Raw genomic sequence first — 15,817 nt, 5'->3', positions numbered from 1 at the left:
AACACAGACTGAGATAATGACCCTTCTCTCAGGAACCCACTTGTGACTCCAAGACCTCAGTCTGCCCTTCCTCGGGGAAACTTGCCTAATGCCAGGAAGACAGCTGGGAAGACTGGCCCTGACCTGGAAGCCTCTGGTCCTTGCCATCCCCTTTCCCAGAGAGCCCTCGGTCTGCTGCATCCTTTACCCAGACTGAAGTCCTGATGCACAGATGACAGAGCTGTCATCTCCCCTCTGGGGACAGGCTTCCTGCCTCTGGGGATCAACAGCCTCCGGGTTTTTGCCCCTGAGGGTCTGACAGCTGGAGCTAATTGGCTGACTCAATAAAAAGGGGGTGGGACGGGGTGGGGAGGGCAAGCTAGGGCTCCCAGGCCTTCTGGGAAGGAGGGGCTGGCGCAGGCTCTGTTTCCATGGGAACCACTGGCACAGGCAGGCTCCTCAGGGCGCCAAAAAGGGAAACTTGGCACAGGTTTCGGCACCTGGCTCCTGGTGGATTCCCTCAGAGATGAAAAAAATGCTCAAGAGCTTGTCTCCTGTAGGGCAGGAAGGAGCCTTCCCCGGGATGCGCAGGACCCTTGATCCCTTCTTCCATCCAAGAGATCTAGGGGAGGTCCTGTGGCTGCCCAGAATCCCTGAATTTGGCCCCAGCCTCAGAGCCAGAGGACCGTAAAACTGGAGAAGCGTGAAGTGCTTGCTAGGAAGGTTTCCATGCTGCAAGGCCTATGAGGGATTTCACGGGGGTGACTACGGGTGGGAGAGATCAGTAAGAAGTGGATGGACCCCGGGAGTCACTTTAGTGATGTAATCCCAAGGGCTCCCCTCTTTGTCCTGGGCGGAGACTGGTGAGGGGGTAACCTCCCCGCTTGCCCTGTGACTAAGAAGGGTGGGAACGGACCATGCATTAGAGAGAGAGATGAGAGCCCGGAACAGACCCCGAGTGAGCTCTAGACAGGAGCACTGAGAGGCTGAGAGGCCAGGATTCGGAGGCCTGGAGCAAAAGAAACTGGGGGGTGGAGGGACAGGGGGAGGGAGGGAGGGGAGAGAAGAGGGAGGAGAGAAGAGGCAGAGAGGTGGAGCTAAGACCCGGGAGGGAAAGAGGGAGGGTGGAAGGAGTGGGCAGGGGGCGGGGGAGAAGCCTCCAGTGACAATTGCGTCTGGGTCCAAGCAAGCATGAGGCAGCTGCCAGCCCGACCAGGCAGTCTGGCTTGTTCGGGCTGCAAAGCGGGAAGGCTGGTGACAGTTCCCTTCAGCAGCGGAGATGCAGAGGGCCAAGGTAGGCGCTGAGGGGCTGGGGGCTTGCCTGGACCTGGGGGAATCTGGTGCTTGGGTGTTGCTCTTGACTTAGGGAGTGTCTTGACACTGGCGCCTATTTCCTTGGTCCCTACTCCTCCTGACCCCAATAAGGGAAAGTCATGGTTGGGAGCATCCTGGCTGGGAGGCTGGAGTCCTGTGGCTCTTTTGGATGCAAGAAGCGCTGGGTGATTTAGGCAGAAGAGAAGCTTGAGGTTAGCTCCGTGGCTGGTCCTGTTCAAGTAGGTCCCTGGAGGAGGAGCTAGGACAGCTGACCCTGAACCTAGCCTCATAGTCCTTAACAAGACAGAGGAGCATGGAGAGGGGTGTCTTTGGGGGGAGGGTAGCCAATGAATGAAGCTTTCAAGGATTTCATTATCCTTCAGTTAGTAAATGAAGACCCCCTTCTTCTTAAAGTGGCGTGAGACGCCCCCCCCCCCCAATAAGGCCACAAGCAGCTCCACCTCCATGGGGCTGTTGGGAGATTGAGAGAGAGGGGAGGCAAAGAGGCACCAGACACACAGTTCATGAAATAGTTTCGAGGCGAGGGGAAGGATGGAGCCAAGAAAAATCAGCTGTGCCCCAGCTTAGCGTTGACCCTCGGAGAGTCTGGCCTGGAGCCCAGCATGCTGCCCACAAGTCCAGGATGGTCTTGCTTAGGAGGAGGAAGGACCAGATCCAGGTCCAGTTGAACACCCCAAATAAGGAAATCAAGGCCTTATAAGAAGAATAGACATTGGCCTGGCATCTGGCAGTCCCTCCTCCCAAGAGATGGCTTCCTGCCCCCCACTCCCCATGAGGACACGCAGCCCAGAGAGGGGTGGGGACTAGTTTCAGGCAGTACCGCCCCAGAGTCCCGGATACCATGCCTGTCCTGTCTGGTCCAATGCCCAGGACACCCAGAAGAGTGCGCAGATGAAACACAAAGCCCTTTGAGCCCCGGAGCAGGGCACCTTGAAAGGTACACTTCCTCTCCTGTCACACGCGTCCCCAGCAACCTCTGGCCTGGCAGGGGAGAGGCATCAACAGCCCTCTGCCCCAGACTCATGTGCACACTCAGATCACAAGCATACTGCATGCAGCATGCGCTGTGTGCATCCACAAACACTGGTGTGAGCGCAGACCTCACAGACAGGTAAGCACAGTCACGTATACCTCGTGACTGCCGCCCGCCCCCGGCGCCAGGCGGTGGGACTCTGTGTGTCCACAGACACAGGGATTTCTACAGCGTTATGTACATAGATGTGCACACAGTTGGCTCTGTCTGCCAGCAGGGGGCAGCCCCCTTTCCTTAGCCCTCTCTGGTGGCTCTTAATTTCCAGATGTCTCCTAACTACCACCAACCCTACCAGAGTGAGTGGCAGAGTCAGTGGTCAGAGTCCCACAGTCCATCTGGCCATTCTCTTGGCCATTGTGACCTGTACTATGCCCCAAATTGGCTCCTGGGAACCCATGTAGCTCATCATCTCATGCCCGCCCCTGGATTCCTATGCGTAACTTGGTCCATAGAGATGGTGGTCCTGGGTGAAGTGGGCACTGACCACAATGCCAAGCCTCCTGAGCCAAACCCTGGGTCAGGCGGAGTGAGCCAACAGCATCCAGGTTCTGAGGTGGCAAGGTGTCTGTCCTCATAGATCACTTTGGCCCTGGGCGCCTCTCCAGCATCTTGCAAGATGGGCTTTGATTTGTCCTGTTTGAAAAGGCAATCCCTGGGAACCCAGACAGGGTAGGGAGGAAGTAGCCCTGAAGGGCTGCCCTTCCCTCTAAGCCAATGTCCTCAGGCAGCCCAGCAAGTAGTTCTTGGTATTGTTCTTACTCCGACAGGGGAGGAACAGAGGCGGGTCCTAGACTGTAGTACATGTTGGAACTGGATTCGAACTCTGTCTGCCACAGCACAGGCCCTAAGCACTGGGTGGGGGTGGGAGGCAGGAAAAGACTCCAGGGGAGAGGGGCACGCCTTTATCCAAGCAGCCTGTGAGGGTTGACTCTAGAGTTTGTGACCTGTCTGTACCCTTAGCCTGCTACTTAGTGGCACAAGTTCGACTCTGCCCTAGCCGTGACCCACACCTGCATGAGCCCCTCCCTCCCCTTTCAGCACTGTGGATCCAGATGTGTGACTGAAAGAACCCAAGCTCCCTCCTTCCTCCTTTCTTTTCTGTTTCTTAGAGCCCAAGCGGGCTTTGCTGTGAGCCAGAGGATGACCTTGAACTCCTGATCCCCTGCCTCCACCTCCTGAGCAGTGGGATTACAGATGTGCGCCACTGTACCCAGTTCACGCAGGGGCTAAGACCCAGGGCTTCATCCACACCAGGTTAAGCATTCTAGCAATTTAGCTCACCTCAGCCCAGTCCCCGTCCCTTATCCTCACCTTCCTCAAAAGTGGAGAGCTGTTCAGCTCACTCGGGCTGGCTTTAGGGGCACCCTCTGCTCCCTCGGCCCCCTGGTCCTCACTGGGATTCTCAGGAGCTGTTGCAGGCTCCCAGATATGGCTTCTGTGAGGGCTTTCGAGGCAGAGGAGGAGGAGGAGGGGAAGAGTTTCTGCCCTGACCAGCCCTGCCCGGTCGTCGGGAAGTGCGCACAGTGTGGGTGACTCAGAGTGCTCCCCCAGCTCCCAGCCCCAGATGACTGATGTTCCCCCCCCCTTGAACAGGTGCATCTGTCAGCTGTGATCAGCCCACACCCCAGAACACCACAGAGCAGCCACGTGACAGTGCCAGAGCTGGAGCGCGTGGGGGCCGGGGGAGCTGGCAAGGCTGGGGCCGGCCGAGAGGGGCCTGTCCCTCGGCTCTCCCACCCTGGCCTGTCACAGCACTCTGCCCAGCTGCCCTTCCATCAGGCTTGGGCTCCACTCACACTCCGTGAGGCAGGACGGAGACACTAGACAGAAGGCATCATCTCCAGCCCTGTCAACCCTGCCTTTCCCTGCCCCCAGCCTATGGGTGACTTCTGGGACAAAGAGGAGATCCTTTCCCCTGGTGCCATGCCCATGCCAGGCCTTGTGGTAAAAGCCTCTCTCCAGACAGGCTCTCAGGGCAGTGGTCCCGGGCAACTCAGTTCTAGCTAGGGCTCCGTCCCCATGCCACTGAAGCAAACTTCCTCTTCTCTGGGCCTCCAACTTCCCGCTGGGAACATAGCCACTGCCTGGGCCCCAGATGGGCTCAGGCCCTTGTGTTGTCCAATGGGCAACTGGAAATACCCTATTGCAACTCTGCCCAATGTCCCGTAAGTATATAGAAAAGCCACTGGCCAGTCAGCACCAATCCTCACTATTTGGTATTAGAGAGTCCTGGCTGCAAAGGAAGTGACTTGGTGAGGGCTCAGGGCTGCCCCTGGGGTCTGTGAGCCCTGGCTCTGTATCAGATGGGCCTGGGATCAGCTCTAGCTCCTTTGTATATCTGCTGTGTGATCACAGACAAGTTACTTAGCCCCTCTGTGCCATGGTTCTCATATCACCAATCTCCTAGAAGGATAGTAGCCTGGACCTTGCATATCTGGTTGCTGGAGTTTAACCTAAGAAGGCATCCTGACTGAGATGGGTTACCAATGAGCAGCTTAGGTCAACCTGAGTTAATGGAGTGTCCTCATTGTCAAGGACGGGAGAGCTCTTGTCCTGGCAAGTTAGCAGGTACCAGACACAAGGCCAGGACAGCTCAGTTCTGTCCTCTGCTGCTGCAGCACCTTGAATATAAGGCCCGGGGATCTGTACATACACATGTGTGCTCATGTGCAGGTATGTACCTCCCAGTATGTGTGTGCACGCTCCCACCTACAGGGCCATGTGACTGTCTCAGCCTCCCCTGCCAGGATGACTACCTGGCTCACATCTGTCTGTGCCCAGGAGTGGGCGGAGAACTTAGGCTCTCAGAGCTTCCCAGTCCCTGGGGGCCTGCATGACACATCACCCACCACTGCTTGCTGCCATCTGTCCCATTCGATGGAAATAGAGCAAACAACCAGTGGATGCTGGGTGAGCCAGCATGCATCTAGGCAGTCCCTCTAAAAGGAGGGGTGCAGGCTCACCCCACATCTGTCTCAGACCCTGGCCTCGGGACAGTCTTCATGGAAAGGAAGGGGGTCGAGAACCTGGACAGCCATCCCCTGTCAAGGCCCAGGAATTTCTGTCTGGTGGGATGAGTACTCCAACCCTTAGCTGCACTTCTAATTTACAGAGTAGAGGTTTGGGGGTTGGGTTGTTTGGTTTTTAATAAAAACGAGCAGCCAGTCGATGCGGTCCCCAGGCAGCAGACCCCTCCTGACCAGGCGGGCATGGTCACTTAGCTCTCCAGGCACAATGTTCCCGAGTTAGGTTTTGGGGGTTGCTCTTTGCTGCCCTACACAAGCAATACAGCCCCTAACTCGGACCCAGGAAGACAGTGGTAATTGCCACGGCGGGGTGGGGAGGCTTGTTTGTGTGCATTACCTCACCTATATTTCCTCCGGGAAGGCATACCGTGATCCCTATCTGCAGATGAAGAAACCGAGGCTTAGGGTATTTGGTCCAGGATCACCCAGTGAGGACATGGGGGCCCAGCATCCAAGTCTCTGGCTGACTGGCCATGGGCCTCTTCCCTCTGCATTCTGCTCCCTGAAATAACTCCAGCCTGTCCCCGATCCCCTCACCTGCCCAAAGCAAGGTGTGGCCTCTGCACCAGCATCCAGTGTGTCCTGGTTGCTTTTAGAAAACTTCTCACTGCTCTTTCCACCCATGAGGCAGTGAGCTTGCTTTTGTGGTGTGTGTGTGTGTGTGTGTGTGTGTGTGTGTGTGTGTGTGTGTGTGTGAATGCACTTTGCATGCACATTTATGCCTAAGATATACCTCTGGAGAACTGCTAGATATTGTAATAGAAATGTGTCAGAACTCTCCACAGCCTTTAGATATGCAGCATTTGGCTAGCATATGCCCACTGGATGCCTCTACCAATCCTTCCCAGGCTGATATTTGGGGTTCTCTGGGGCCAGGGACTATACTAGCTGCCAAAGTTCTCACCTTTGGGCACCCCAATAGTCTGACTCCATCTTCTTGTTAGACAGACCCTCACAGGAGAAGGTGTTCCCTGCAAATCATAAGCAGTGTGCAGGGTAGCTGCCCCATGGGCACCATAGCTTTCAGGGAACCTGTGTGGGGTGAGGACCCACATAGTAGGGTATTGGGGTCAAGGGGCTGATGTGGTGAGAACTCTTGGGACAACAGTATCTAGTGCCTAGCTGGACCACCATCAGGGTAGATAGGGGCATGAGGGGCATGCTGCTCCCTCTGTCTCCATGGGAACAGGTTTCTGATCCTAATATCACTGTCCACACCTCAGCACATCCTAAACATCTGGCGTTCACCTCTCCACTCCATCCCACATGCACAGGTACACAGGTCAGGGTACCATCTTTGGAAGTCACCTCTTTTCTTTACCAAATCCCCAGGACTGGCCATAAGTGCGTCCACCACTAAGCTGTCTCATCAGCAAAGGAAGCTTTTACTGAGCTAAGTACAGTGAGAAAGGACAGAGACCCCACGTCCACTTTGCCCACTTTTCCTAGAGAAAACTCCCACAATACCATGTTGGGCCTGGTGGCACATGTCTACGATCTCGGTACCTGGGGGGTAGAAGCAGAAGGATCAGGAGTAAACCGTGACTTTGATGCCAGCCTGAGATATATAAGACCCTGACTTAAAAAAAAAAAAAAAAAAAGCAAAACAAAGAAAAAAAAACTAGTACAAGCTGGGTGTATATTGAAGGCCTTTAATCCTCAGGAGGCAGAGGCAGGTGAATCAGTGAATTTGGGGCTAGCCATGTCTAAATAGTGAGACCTTATTTAAAAAAAAAACAAAACCCAACTAGCATAATATCCTACCCGTGATATGGACATCACTGCCATCAAGGTACACGACCTACGCAACAAGGCAGCTCTGTCCCCAGAGGTCCTTCTGGTTTACCTTTTTGTGACCACACTTTTCTTCTCCCCCTGCCCTTCCCCCATGCGATTCTTGGCCTTTTAATCTGCTCTCCCTCCATTGCTAACAGGCTGTCACTTCAGAACGCTATGTAAATAGACTCACGCGGCATGTGACCTTTCAGGATTGGCTTTTTTGTTTAGCTTAATTCTGAGTCTTCATCCGAGTTGTGATGAGTGTCCAGGTCCTCTCTTCCCAAGGTTTGGAATTTCTGGGACAACTCTAGCACCTTGGTTTCTTCGTGCCTCCACTGAGGGACATCTGGCTGCTTCCAATTTGGGGCTCTTACAAATAAAACTACCATGAATATTCAGTTAGAAGTTTTTGTTTGAACATAAATTTTCAACCACCTGGGACAAACACCCAAGCGTGTAATTGCCAGGCTATGTGTTCGCTTCATTGGCCAAGGACCTTCGAGCTGTTCTCCAGAGCGGCTGAAGCATTCTGTTTTCCCAGCGGCCAGGCCACAGCGGCCCAGGTCCCCATCTGCACCGCTCTGGCTGTGGTCGCTATTTTTTTATTTCAGGCATGATTTTTTTTTAATGTGTTTATTTGTGTGTGTGTGTGTGTGTGTGTGTGTGTGTGTGTGTGTGTGTAAGTAGGTGTCAGAGGACAATCTGTGGCGTCTGTTCTCTCCTTTGTGTGGGTTGTAGGAATCGAACTCGGGGCGTCGGGCTTGTGCTATAGGTACTGGAGCCACTGAGCCGTCCCGCTGGCTCTCCTGGTGGTTTTCAATGGGCATTTCCCTGGCAGCAGAAGATGGCGTTCCCCAGGGCCTATGTGCCATCTCTGTTCCCTTTGGTGACATGTCTGTGCGTTTTTCTTCTGGATGGATTGTCCTTTTACGGTCGAGTTTATAAAGTGAAGGGCTCCAGGTACCAGGACCTATGACAGAAAGAGCAGTTTACACAGGTGTACACACACACACACACACACACACACACACACACACACACACACACACGGGAGTCGTCTCAGAGCTGACCTTTCTGGAGTGACCTGAGAAGGCAGAATAATAAGCTATAGTCCATATATATTCTGTTGCTGCAGGGAGATGTAGCAACAGACTGAGATGGAGGCACATGGAAGTGACCTGGTTAGAACAGTGCTCCAGGGGCCTGACCCCTGAGTGTGGCCTTGAGCATCCAGGGGACAAGTGTCCAGTGCAGGGATCCGCAGATGCCCAGGCAGAGCTGTGGAGAGAGGCAATCTGTGAGGAGCAGAGTGAGCTGGGGGCAGGCACGTGACACGGTTTGATTTGCAGGGTGACAGGAAGCCATCAGGGACTCCAAGTGGGGGGGGGTCGAGCAAACAGATGTTTCACTTCTGCCTCACTGTCCTCACTGACCCAGCAGCCCTCACTCTGTCCCCTCCCCTCACAGAAGTCCGGACAGGTGAGGGGGCAGGGGGGTCACCTCCCTCCCCTCAATGCCTTTGAGCCTGGGAGGCAAGAAGAGGGTGTCAGAAAAGCTATTTAACATTCCTGGGCAGCTCAATCAGACCCTCTCCCAGACAGACAAGTGTCAAATATTCATGAGGATGACCCGTGCTCACCCCTCCCTGATCCTGGCTCCCTCACAGTGTGCTGGGCCCAGGCCACGGGCTTGACTCCTCTGTGGGGAGGTATGGACAGGCTGGCTCCATTCCTCTGCTCTTCCTTCTCTTCAGAGATCTCTGCTACCTCAAGAAGGGAAACTGTCACAGCCTTTGTCCAGAGAGGCTCAAAGAAAGAATTCTGGCCACCCATTCGGAGAGAGGAATCCAGTCCAGGTGTCCAGACATCACTCCGACTCTCTGCCAGGGAGAAATATGGCACCATGACCCCCTAGCCCAGGGCGTTCTTTTGGAGACTATAGATCTGATTAGGGAGCTTGGGGAGCCAAACCTTCTGAAATCCCTCCGGGGACCTAGTCCTATGAACCTTTGGAAGCCTGTGGCCAAGATTACCCAAACTTTGGAGTCAGAATGCCATGTTACAGTGTGGTATGTCCCCACACTCCTCGTGGATTAGTTTTCTTGCCTGTAAAAATGTGGCGCGAGCCACCTGTCCGGGTTGTGACCACAAGATGACTTGAGCTCAGCCCAGCATGCACTGAGGGGTCTCAGCCTGCCCTATGGGAGAAATCCCAGGGTCCACCACACCTATCTAGGATTTGAGAGAAAAATCTACAGGTGCCAGCGCTTCAGGTGGGGGTAGGGGTGGGTGGGGATGGGCTTATAACGAGTAAGAGTAACCCTGTTAGCGGTTTTGAGGACCTCGGTTTCTTTTCCCCTCCGCAGTGCAGAGTCCTCAGCAATGAATTCATGAAATAATGAAACACCAGCTGCCCGACCCACCCTGCCCCCGCTCCTTGACCAACATACCGATTTTATTCATCGAGGCCATTTCTCTCCTGAATGAGATATTTAATAATGTAGAAGGTGCCTCTGACCCAGCCAGGGCATGGTGTGTGTGAGCACGTGCCTGCGTGCGGGTCTGTGTATGTGTGCATGAGTACATATACGTGTGTTTGAATATGCAAGTGTGTAAGCACAATTTGTGTAGGGAGATGCCTCCTTGCACATCGCTGGCACCCCCTTCCCTTCACACCGATGTTCCTCACTGCCAAGTGAGCTTTGGAGAAGGGGAGGAATGTCGGGGTATTGCTGAGGGTATGATGGGGTTACTGCTAAGAGCCAAGACCATACCTGTCCCACTGCAGGAGATAGGGCATAGACAAAGCAAAGCAGACACCCAGAGGCGCTGTCATGGCTGCCACCTGCCACCACTAGGGACTGATGATGACAGACAGTTGAACAGCCAGGACTGAAGGGCAGTATTGCTCTAGGCGAACAAATGTCTCTGCTCTGAATCCTCCACAGTGGCTCCAGGCCGACCGTTTCTGATTCACACCTATACAAATTCAGTTCCCACTATCTCTCAACAAACCCCAGAGCCCCCTAATTGGCTGGCCAGACAGCTGGCCATGGACATGCTTCTTTAGGTCATCGAGTTTGGTGGGTGTTCCAGGTGGTCACACAGATTTTTATCTACCCTCAGCTCATTTCCAGGTGAAAACTCAGGTCCCGAAAGGCCCTTTGCTAGGAGAAAGGAGTGCACCCACCTCACTGTGGCTCCTGTGTGAACCTGCTCTCTTCTCTAAGGAACTATTCCGCTCTGGCAGCCTAGCTTGTGGAGGGGCGAGCTTAAGATGAACAAGTCTGGGCTCACTTCTCTGGAACCTTCTCCTGGGGACCCACCCTATGCCAGAGCCTGAGTGCAGAATGGAAAGAAACCATGGAGCGATGGTGGGCAACAGAGCTGTGTGTGTGTGTGTGTGTGTGTATGTGTGTGTGTGTATGTGTGTATGTGTATGTGTGTGTATGTGTGTGGTGTGTGTGTGTGCATGTGTGTATGTGTGTGTGTGGTGTGTGTGTATGTGTATGTGTGTGTGTATGTGTGTGTGTGTGTGTGTGTGTGTGTGTGTGTGTGTGTGTGTGTAGGGGGTCCTCCAACCAGCACTGCTGTAGCCCCGTAGAGCCGGCTCCAGATGGGGTTAGGCCTGGCCTCCCCCAGGATATCAGAGTGGGCTACAGGATCTTCTGGAGGTCCCCACGGGGAGCCTGCATTAACCCCTCCACGTCTATTCCCTCCGCAGGAAGCAATGAAGGCATCAGATGGCAGCCTCCTTGGAGACCCCGGGCGCATACCGCTGAGCAAAAAGGAAGGCATCACGTGGCAGAGGCCACGGTTCACCCGCCAGGCCCTGATGCGTTGCTGCTTAATCAAGTGGATCCTGTCCAGTGCTGCCCCACAAGGCTCAGGTAGGACAAGCATGACGGATCCAGAGAGAGAGAGTATATAGATTGCTCTGAGTTCCGTCCCTCCTGAGGCCGCAGAGGCCACCTTGGACCGTACCACCTCCACCTCTGTTGGGAAATAGTGTCTCTGTTCATTCAAATCCTCTTCTCACTGATGCCTTGTTCCGCATAGAGCTGAGCTCTAGTGCAGGGCTGTAGTGCGGAACCACAGCACATGGAGACTGAGGGCTGGGATCGTACACAGGTTTTCCACAGAGTGGCTGGGATATGGAGGCAGGCTGGAGGCTATGAAGCCAGGCTCTGCCTCACCCAGCACTCACCTGTGGAGCTGGCTTGAACATATCACACGCCCTTTCTAAGTTCTCTACCTGTGGGTGGCTCTGGACCCACCCACAGGGCAGAGCTGTAAAATACCTTAATCTAGTTGTTCCTGGGTCTTGCCCCATATACCCAGAAACTGCAGTTAGCATTCTGGAGTGTTCATGGTATGGGGATGGAGTTGGGGTTGGCAGCAAGAACTGTACTGTGCTTATTCACGGCTATTTGGGGTATTTGCCAGGAGTGATAGTACAGAAAATGTAGAGACAACCTCACAGGGCCCCTGCAGTCTCTTGTACATATACACTCACACCTTTGCACACGTGAGTGTGCATACACAAGCGTGTACATGCACCATGCAAGTGGAAGTGCAGCCCCATACCAGCATGCCAAGATCCGTTGCAAGGTCCTTCCCCATACCACATATGTATTTGATGGCGCAGATGCATGTGTGAGAGTCTGTCACTGGGACAAGGTGCGTGCTTGGCCAGGAGACCTGCTTTACGTTTTCTTAAACAATTCAACTAGTTCTCTTGCTGTGTGATAGCCAGGGAGCCTCAGTCTCTTTGTCAGACAATGGGCACAGTCCGTGTTCCTAGCCTCCCAGGTTGGCTGGTGCTCACGAGGTAGAACGGAGGTAGCAAGCACAGTGGCCTGCACATGCATCTGCATGGGGGAACAGGGCTGCTGCATCCCAAGACTCCATCTTTATCTGCAAAGCCCACCCCAAGTAGCTCTTTGCTCTATTCCATTCCGCAAGAGCCTTTGTGTGCTTCTCTGTCACTGTTAGCTGACATTTGTCCCTGAACCTTTCCTGCAGAAGCACTAGAACATGTGGGGAGACTTCATGCCCCCCTTAGCTGTTTTGTGGACCCGCAGGCCGCAGAATGTGTTGAGTCTACCCTCACAGTGCTGTGTGATTTGCACTGGGCTGAAGTGTTTCCCATCCTCCACCACAGTGGCCACCACCACAGTGTGGCACTTTTGTGTGGCCTCTGAGTGTGTCCAAGGGACTCAGCTCTCCCCTAGATGGCTCATCTTTCTGTCCCCTTCAAACTCAGAGTCCCCCCACTATCTGTCATTCTGAGTGACAGCTAGAATCAAGGGCTTGCTGGAGTCCTCTGTTTTCCTTCATGATGACCTCTTCGACCCGCAGACCGGTTACTGGGCAGTAGCGGTTCTGGATGGGGCAGCACACCATCCAGATGTGCACACACCATCCAGATGTGCACACACGATCTGTGATGGCAATGCATGATGAGCTGGGTGGAGAAAGCAAGCAGGGTGTGTCTGCGGTTACCACAGGATGGGAGCAGCCACTCCAAGGGCAGGATGGCGTCTTCTTCTTTTTTTTTTTTTTTAAGATTTTTTTTTTATTTAGTCCTATATGTAATTTCTAGTTTGGGTTTTTTTGTTTTTTGTTTGTTTGTTTTTTGTTTTTTTGAGACAGGGTTTCTCTGTGTAGTTTTGGCGCCTGTCCTGGAACTCACTCTGTAGCCCAGGCTGGCCTCGAACTCACAGAGATCCACCTGGCTCTGCCTTTTGAGTGCTGGGATTAAAGGTGTGCACCACCGCCCGGCTCAGGGTGGCTTCTTAAAGGGCAGGGCCTTTTCCCAGTCACTCCCTTCAAAGGTACTCAGTAGTGGGTAGGGCCAGGACAGCATGGACCAGTCCAGCCCAGCCTGTGTTTGCATGGATGGGCACGTTTATCAGAAGTTGCTGGGCACTGAAAGGAGATATGTATGATGGATGGGAAGCAAGTCACAGGAAGCAGGTCCTGCAGCCCATCTCTTGCTTCATTTTACTAGGAGTCCACAGGTACTAAAAGAGATTAAACGGCTCATCGGGTTCTCCAGAGATTGGAACAGGGATACCACAGACTGAGGAATCAGACCCCGTATGTCCTGCCTCCCTTGGGCGGGCCTCAGTTACTCGTCTAAACACATCCATCTGCGTCCCTTAAGGAGGACACCATTGGTGTGTCCACACTGGAGGTTTTCGTGCATGTGAAACGCCGTGCTCTGGTTGATGAGTCGGCTTCTCGGCTCCGGCTGCACAGAACAATAAGCGGCATTCAGGGCATCTCCGTCACATGTCCAGGGAGGCCTGCCACGGTATCCTGAGCATCGGGTGCCTGTGGCAGCCCAGTGGCCCAGACACTGTCCTTGTTGTTGGTTTTTTCCATTCAGCAGTAGGATCAGAAGAACAGATATCTGGGATGACCAAAAGTGGAGGTCAAGGCCCAGCACAGCGTCCCCAAGATTTGAGTGAGTTGGGACCTGAACACAGAATGGGCAAGACTCAGGGACCTCGACGTGGTGGTACAAGGACTGGTCCAGTTGTGGCTGCGCCCTGAGGGGGACTGCCCAAGATGGAGTTAGGAGGGGGACAGCACAGTGGTCTCTAAGATGCATGGGCCCAGAGGGTGGGGTAGGGCAGGCGGCTTGACCTCCCACCCAGAAGCACCCATCCCCGCTCCAGGGCCCCAGGGACATCTCCTCCGTGCGCCAGAACTGTGACTCTGGCCTGCTCTGTGGGTGGCCCTTCCTGGCCGAGTGCCTTCTGAGGCATGGTTTCAGGTGTAGCTGATGCCACCCACTGGACGGACCTGCTTCTCCAGTCTGCCTCCCTAGGAGGCCTGTGAGATTTGGGTTTCTTCGATTATCTGACTTAGAATAAACTCCTTCCCAGAATGGCCCGGGGTCCTGGCAGCCTGAGTTAAGCAGAAGGCAGAGACCCTGGCTCTGGGGAAGTCACAGCAGCTCTGGAGGAGCAGGGAACCAGTGTGTGATGAAGCTCAGGTCCAGCGGCCACCGTGGGAGATGCCCCCCCACCCCCGTGATGAGCGGGGCTTGCTTCCCTGCCGCACAACACCACCATTCACGGAACTGAGGACATACGCGCTCCTACCCCTCCCCTGGAGTGCAGGCCCACAGGCTCATCAGCCATTCAGGTCACAGGGTCAGTTCAGATTCAAGAGAGGACAGGTGGACTGCATGCTCCTTGAGCAGCAGCACAGAGTGGCCATCTTTAATCCACTCAATTCCACTCCAGAGTCCCAGAGTTCTCAAGAGAGCAAACCAAGCCTTCACTCCTTAGAAGACTACACTGGCTTTGGAGCTACTGTGATCCCCGTCGATGGGTGTCATTGGGATTCCCAGAGAAGCCACGGAGCTGAGACACTACCCTCCTTGCTATTCTGTGTAGGGGGCCCATACACTCTAACTGATAAGAGTATCCCAAAGGAGCCAGGTAACATCCCAGCCTCTGGGGCAACAGCCCCATGGGTGTCTCCCCTTGGGGCTTCTCCCTCCGGAATCTAAATTCTCTCACCTGGAACCCAAAGAATTGGGGGCAAGGGAGGTACTGAGTGGGTAGGGTGATTGAAGGACCACCTCCTGGCTTCACCTGGTCCCTGTGCCACCTTCTGGACAGAGAGGTAGATCATGTTCAGTGCCGTGTCCCTTGTACCACCGTGCCTGAATCTTGCAGCAGCTTCCAGCCATTCCCACTCTCTAGTAGGCACCTCTGTTATTCCAGCTGTGCCAGGAGTGGCGAGAGGGGAAGAATGGAAGAGCAAACCCCTTGGCCAATGACAGTGACGTATGTGATCTCTGTGTGTGGTATGCACCGCAGCGGGAGTGCTGGAGGGTCAGTAACCAGGGGCTAGGCAACCCTAGCGAGGCTTAAGAGTTGCCCCTTGTCTACAATCGAGAGATGCAACTGAGCTTGGCTGCCACCTGCCGGCTGGCTGGGCACATGACACCAGCTGCAGCCCCCACGGCTGCCAGGAAGAGGCAGCTCTTCCCTTGAATGCCCAGTAATGTAAGTCAAAGGGGATAAATGGTACTTTGTTTATGTGCAGGTGCTGAAGTGGCTAGAAGGAGAAGCCACCTAGCTCCTAGGCTGCCAGGCACCTGCCAAGCCCTGGCACCCTCTCAAGAGCATTTAGGAAGGATTCATCCCCCAAATGGGTCCTTCTCCGACCATGCCCCTTCTACCTCCCTGACACCTGACCCCATGGTTAACCACAGGCCATGATCAATGGCAAACGCTCTCTCAGGCCGCTTCTCCTTCCAGGCAGTGCATGAAGCCGCGTGCGAAGCTGCTGTGCCCAGCATTCTCCCCACCACCACGGAGAGAGGGAAGATGTCCCTTTCCACTACTCTTGCCCTGAGGGGCTTCACTGCTTGGTGGCACCTTTCCTGCCCCTCTGCCTGTCAATCACATGTGATTTCCCTCCTTAAACAGTCTAAGAGACTCCTGTGGGAAATCGTCAAAGCAGCAGTAGGCTGGGCTGCCTGCCTACCTGTCCGCTCCACCCCCTGCATAGTCGGCCCTGGCTTGGACCTCACCACATCAGTACACGTGGTGATAAAGAGATGCACACACAACCCACTAGGCCTGGGACTAGAGGTAGATGCCCAGTTCCTGGCGGTTAGCCAGAGCGCACGGCACCCA

At 54.4% G+C, this 15,817-nt stretch overlaps 1 protein-coding gene across 2 annotated transcripts in view; it reads left to right on the top strand.

Annotated features, from left to right (window-relative positions):
- The first annotated feature begins 1,095 nt into the window (after positions 1-1,095).
- The window catches only part of Kcnip3 (potassium voltage-gated channel interacting protein 3), an 80,789-nt gene continuing 66,067 nt past the window's right edge, over positions 1,096-15,817 (top strand). The window contains exons 1-2 of one of the 2 annotated variants that reach the window (XM_006986451.4): positions 1,096-1,273; positions 10,876-11,041. In XM_006986451.4, the coding sequence (XP_006986513.1) occupies positions 1,259-1,273; positions 10,876-11,041 (181 nt within the window). In that variant the 5' untranslated portion in view covers positions 1,096-1,258. The remainder of the gene's footprint in view (positions 1,274-10,875; positions 11,042-15,817) is intronic. The other variant, XM_016005019.3, reaches the window with a different exon arrangement.

This window comes from Peromyscus maniculatus, chromosome 4 (assembly GCF_049852395.1).
Source record: "Peromyscus maniculatus bairdii isolate BWxNUB_F1_BW_parent chromosome 4, HU_Pman_BW_mat_3.1, whole genome shotgun sequence".
Taxonomy (NCBI): Eukaryota; Metazoa; Chordata; class Mammalia; order Rodentia; family Cricetidae; genus Peromyscus; species Peromyscus maniculatus.
The sequence above is the reverse complement of the archived record's forward strand: the minus strand, read 5'-3'. Positions and strand labels throughout refer to the sequence as shown.